The 6,000-nt window shown below is 36.7% G+C and overlaps 1 protein-coding gene across 1 annotated transcript; it reads left to right on the top strand.

Moving 5' to 3' along the window:
* The first annotated feature begins 206 nt into the window (after nt 1–206).
* LOC110315052 (olfactory receptor 2AJ1-like) lies at nt 207–1,205 on the top strand. Its single transcript, XM_021189213.1, has one exon. It carries the CDS (start codon nt 238–240, stop codon nt 1,180–1,182), a length of 945 nt encoding a protein of 314 aa, XP_021044872.1. The 5' UTR covers nt 207–237; the 3' UTR covers nt 1,183–1,205.
* The last annotated feature ends 4,795 nt before the right edge of the window (nt 1,206–6,000 follow it).

Genomic DNA, 6,000 nt, shown 5'->3' with positions numbered 1-6,000 from the left:
ATCTGAAATATAAAACAGTCCACTTCAAACTAAATGTTAAATTTTGTTAGAATAAAAAAAAAAAAACCCATATACTTGAGTAACACATCTACTCTGAAACCCTCTATGAGGCACTTGGTGGTGAATAGAAATTGCATATCAACCCACTTTATTATCTAAACTTGTAAGTAAACCCCAGACTTAACAACTTTTTCATAATTAAAGAATGATCTCCTTGCAGGTAAAACAGGAGGATATATGATGGAACATGAGAACTACACCTTCAACAGCGACTTCAACCTCTTAGGACTGTTCTCTTCTTCAAAGACAAGCTTAACTTTTTTCTCATTTATATTTTTCATTTTTATTATGACTATAACAGAAAATGCCCTCATGATCCTCCTAATCCACAGGGATTCTCGACTCCANACCCCAATGTATTTCCTGCTCAGTCATCTCTCCTTCATGGATATCTTGCACATTTCCAACATTGTTCCTAAAATGATTGCTGACTTTCTCTCNGGCAGCAAAACTATTTCCTTTGCAGGCTGTGGCTTCCAGATATTTCTCTCCCTTACCTTGCTAGGTGGTGAGTGCTTTCTCCTGGCAGTCATGTCCTATGATCGATATGTGGCCATCTGCCACCCACTTCGCTACCCTGTGCTGATGAGGGATAGCTTCAGTGGGCTCCTGGCTGCAGGTTCCTGGCTGGTGGGGATCCTCAACTCCATAGTACACACAGCTTTTGTTCTCCACTTTCCCTTCTGCCACTCAAGAGCCATTGATCACTTTTTCTGTGAAGTCCCTGCCATGTTGAAATTGTCATGCATAGACACAACACACTATGAGCGAGGAGTTTATGTGAGTGGCATTGTTTTTCTGCTGATCCCATTTTCCATGATCTCTACATCTTATATGCAAATTCTCCTCACTGTTTTCCAAATGCAGTCATCAGGGGCCCGGCAAAAGTCCTTTTCCACCTGTTTATTCCACATGGTTGTTGTCATAATGTACTATGGGCCATTCATTTTCACATATATGAGACCTCGCTCATACCACACTCCAGGGCAGGATAAGTTTCTGGCAATATTCTACACCATCTTGACACCCACACTCAACCCCATAATATATAGCTTTCGGAACAAAGATGTCCTCATGGCTTTGAAAAGCATAGTGCAAATGAATTTTCCGAATAAAGAATGAATAGAAAAATGCCTCAGTTTTGTGTTTTGTAAACTCACATTCTTAAGCTTGTTTCACATATTTACTTCAGAGTAATGAATAATTGTACCCAGGTATGTGTTTATATCTGTATAGAGATGCCCATGGTAAAGTCTTGCTATGCTGTAGTAAAGCAACAGTAACACATTATCTAAGAAGACAAAATATCTTTACTGTATTTATAGAAAATATTGTGGAATAATGTGTGCCAACTGCTGTAGCAATTTTCTAAACTAATGCAAGGGAAATTTTTTTCTATTAAAATTGATTAATTAATTTTAGTAACAAAATAGAAAGCCATATTTTAATTGGGAAATGTTAAATCATATCTGTAGCAGGAACAGCAGAGCTGCTTCTATGTAAATGCTGGGGCCATTGCAGCTGCAAAAGGATCTCTTGCAGGAGGTCCTAATTGAGGTCTGCCTGTGATACCAGCATTCCTGCAGAAGGACCTAATTGAGGAATGCCTGAGAAAAGGGATTGCAGGTGAAAATAATGCCAGCTAACCAGGAACTGCTGTTTAGAATAGATATTTTCTTCAAACCAATGGAGGTGTGGGTGGAGGGTATTAAAGGAGCTTGAGACAGTGCTCAGATGAGCTTTCTGTAGATTTCTCATCTCTGTACCAAATCCCCCATTACCTCAATGGCAGGTAAGGTAGGGGGAGATGTCCAGGGTACAGACATCACATGTCAGATACAATATTTTGAGCAACTATCAATAAATAACCTATGATAAAATGAGAATACATAATATAAAGATATAATTGGTGAACATTCACTAATTTGTTTTAGAACCTTAAATTTTTAAATAACTTTCAACTCATTTTTATTTATTTACTTTTACTTAAATATTTGTTCATTATATAATTTCAATAGTTTTTACTTTCCTTTTCTTCTTTCAAACCCTCTCACATACCTCTCTTGCTGTCTTTACAGTGTGCCTCTCCTTTTATTTGTTCTTCCATAATTATGCATACGTATATACACATATATTCCTACTTATAACCTGCTCAGTCTATTTAATGTTACATATATATATATATATATATATATATATATATATATATATATATATATTCCTACTTATAACCTGCTCAGTCTATTTAATATTACATATATATATATATATATATATATATATATATATATGCTTTCAGGGATGACTATTTGGGTATTAGCTAACTATTTTGTATGTTCTTTATCAGGGAAGACCATTTCTTTGCCTCTAATCATTCCTTAGTTGCCTTTAGTACTTTGTGTAGAGTTGAGTCCTCATGGGTTTTTCCTGTGTACATGTGTCTGTTGTTCTCTGACTATTATTGCCATTGTTGAGACTATGTTTAGGTAGTCATTCTGGTCATATTTTATGGATATAGTCTCTGATATTACTAGGAGACAAAGTTTCACAGCAACTTCCCTATTCCTCTGGCAGTTACAATTTTTCTACCTTCTCTTTTGCAATGATCTCTCAACTTTAGTTGAGAGATCATAGGTGTCTCTGTTAAACCTAGTTTCCACAACTTTGCATTTTCATTGGTTGTGGTTTTCTGTAATGGTCTCCATCTGTTGCAAAGAGAAGTTTTCTTGAGGGATGAAGAGTTGACTTAACTGTTTGTATAAGGAGAGATGTTTAGGTTATTGTAGGGTTTATGCTGTTTTTTCCTAAAGTGAGGGGTTCCTTCAATTGCACTGAGTAGTTCGTTAGTTTGCCAATGTTTGGTGTGGTTTATCTCTTGCTGAGCAGATTTTAAGTCTAACAAGACAGCTGTTGGTTACTTCCAAGGTATGTTTGTCACTAATTTACCTTTAGAGTTATTATGTCATGCTATTCGTTGATGTGGTTCATAGGGGTCATAGCTGTGTAGGACTGTTGCCTGCTCTCATTGGAAGTTTTCATGATCCTTTGGTACCACAAAGACTTGTCTTGAGGGAGGAGATATTAAGGTCAGTTCCACCTCAGGGGTCTCTGAACTCTGTTTCAGAAGTACACAATCTCAGCTTTTTAAAAATTTTTATTTATTCATTTTTTTTGTGACACAGTTTCTCTGTGTATTTTCCTGGGACTTGATCTGTAGACTGGACTGGTCTCAACTCAGAGATCTGCCTTCCTCTGCTTTAGAGTGCTGGGATTAAAGGTATGTACCCCCACTGCCTGGCTTCAACTCATTTAAAAAATATCTTGCATTATGTGCATTTGTTTTACTGCATATACATCTGTTAACTAATTTTGTGCCTGTTGCCCCAGAGGCCAAAAGAGGATATCAGTTTCCCTGAAGCTGGAGTTCCTGATAAATAATCCATTAAACATGGGTAATGGATTGAAATAAAGTGGTTTCAAACAAGAAATACAAGTGGCAAAGAAATAGGTCAAACTATTCATCATCTCTAGAAAATAGGGAAATATAACTCAAAACAGCATTGAGATTTTACTGTATCCCAGTCAAATGGCAGATGTCAAGAAACAACTGACAATACACACTGGAGAGGCTATGAAAGAAGGGAACCCTTATTCACTGTTGCTGGGATTTCCATCTATTCAAGACACTCTAGAAATTGCTGTAAATGGTATTTATTAACTCTATTAATTCTAAATATGACCCATCCAGCTCCCTAATAATCAAGACTGAGTCATAGCAGATTTAATCAGTTTTAGCACAATTACTGGGGAATTAGCCATAATCTACTTTTCCAAGTTACTCTCTATTTTCTATTTGTGCTCCCCAAGTACTTGCTGTTTGAGTCTCACCTGGGCTGCCTTTTATCTCCATTATCCTGTTCTCAGGTGGCAATCCAGTTTGCTACATCCTCCTGGTCCATCATGTCTAATGGAGACTCTTTTCTTCTGTCTTCTTTTGCCTTCTTTTCCTTCTTTCCCTCTCCTCATGTCTCCTACCTAAGACCACAGCCTAGTAACTGAAATCTCACCTACATCTATACNTCCCTCTGATTGACTGTAGTAATTTTTATTTAATCAGTCAAAGAAGAAAGGCAAGGAAAGTTTCTATAGCATCATTTGGTGTATGTGAGAATCATCTTGTCGATACAGCAACCACATCTTGGGGTTTAGCATTTGAATATACAGCAGCACCAGACCAACCCCCAATAGGTATCCTCCCCAAAAAGTAAAAATAAATATCATATGACCCAACTATACTACTTCTTGGCATATTTCCAAAGGATTCAACATTCTCCTCCACAGATACTTGCTCAGAATTGTTCATTACAATTCTTTTCACAATATCTAGGATGTGGAAATAATCTAAATTCTCAGGAGGTGATAAATGTATAAAGAAAATGTGGCATGTATACACTATAAGATACTATTCAGGTGTAAAAAATTAAATCATGAATCTTGTAGCAGAATGGATGAAACTAGAAAAGGTCATGTTGCCTGAGGTATCCTAGACCTAGAAAGACAAAAATCATTTGTTCTCCCTCATTTGTGGTTTTCTAGGTTCAAGTCTTCAAATATAAGTATATAACCTGGAGTAACGAAAGAAACAGAGTGAAAGGTAACCATTAAACACACACACACACACACACACACACACACACACACACTACAATGTCATGAATTGGAGGAAGATCTTCAGGTTTAATATAATCTTATAAGACCACCTCTATTCATATTTATGTATTATTGATTGCATTCTATTAGAAGCCACATGACAGCATTANACTCTAGGTTCTGTTATAAACTCGAAGGGAAATCTCCAAAAAAAAAAAAAATGCATCAATGTTTACGCAAATATTATTTTTAGGAAGGAAATTGGGTGTGTATGTNTGGGCCCATGCCTGGTATGTATGTTTTAAAGTATGATTTCCAATTTGTGTATATAATTCATAATTTTTATATATAATTTAAATAACATTATCTAATGCTCCCCTTAAGAGCTACAGATACTCTCTCTAGTAAAACCCCCAATTCAGATATGAGAATACCCACTTGAGATTGTTAACCATGGTTGTCCAAGAGATTCTCAAAACATTATATGATATTTGATTAATGGAGAGAGGGGCATGAATAATCTCTGTCTAGGGCTTCTATTGCTGTGAAAAAACACCATGATAAAAATTAACTTGGGAAACAAGTTAAGACACTGGGACCTTTAAATTTGGGTTTTTTGTTTGTTTTGTTTTTCGAGACAAGGTTTCTCTGTATAGCCCTGGCTGTCCTCGAACTCACTTTGTATACCAGGCTGGCCTTGAACTCAGAAATCGGCCTGCCTCTGCCATCAGGGTGCTGGGATTGAAGGTGTNTGCCACCTCACCTGGCTGTTGGGTTCTTTTATATCATGATAGTAAGATTAATATGACATTTTCAGACAAATGAGAAAGGAAACATTGTACTTAAATAGAGATGTATTTGTTTGTTATGTTGAGAAGTGATCAATTGTCTTGGATAATTTTGTTTGGTTGGGTAGTTGGTCAGTGGGTTGGTTGCTTGGTTGATTTGATTTTGTAGACTTGACATAAGCTACAGTCATCTGGAAGGAGTCTATTTCACCTTACAACTCTCATGTAGACTTTTAACTCTTGTGTAACTCTGAGGGTAGGAACTTAAGCCCGGAACCTGGAGGCAGAAGGTGTCTGAATTTTTTTCTCCCAGTTTTCTCAGTTTTTTCTTATATATCCCAAGACTATCTGCCTAAGGATAGAATGATCTACCACAAGCCGGGCCTTCTCACACCAATCATTGATCAAGAAAATGCCCTATAGACTTGCCTACAGTCCAGTCTTATTAAGTCATTTTGTGGATTGAGATTCCTTCTTCCAAGATATCTGTAGCTTATATCAA

Source organism: Mus pahari, unplaced genomic scaffold (assembly GCF_900095145.1).
Source record: "Mus pahari unplaced genomic scaffold, PAHARI_EIJ_v1.1 scaffold_10769_1, whole genome shotgun sequence".
Classification (NCBI taxonomy): Eukaryota; Metazoa; Chordata; class Mammalia; order Rodentia; family Muridae; genus Mus; species Mus pahari.
Note: the sequence above shows the minus strand (reverse complement) of the source record. Positions and strands in the feature narration are given on the sequence as shown.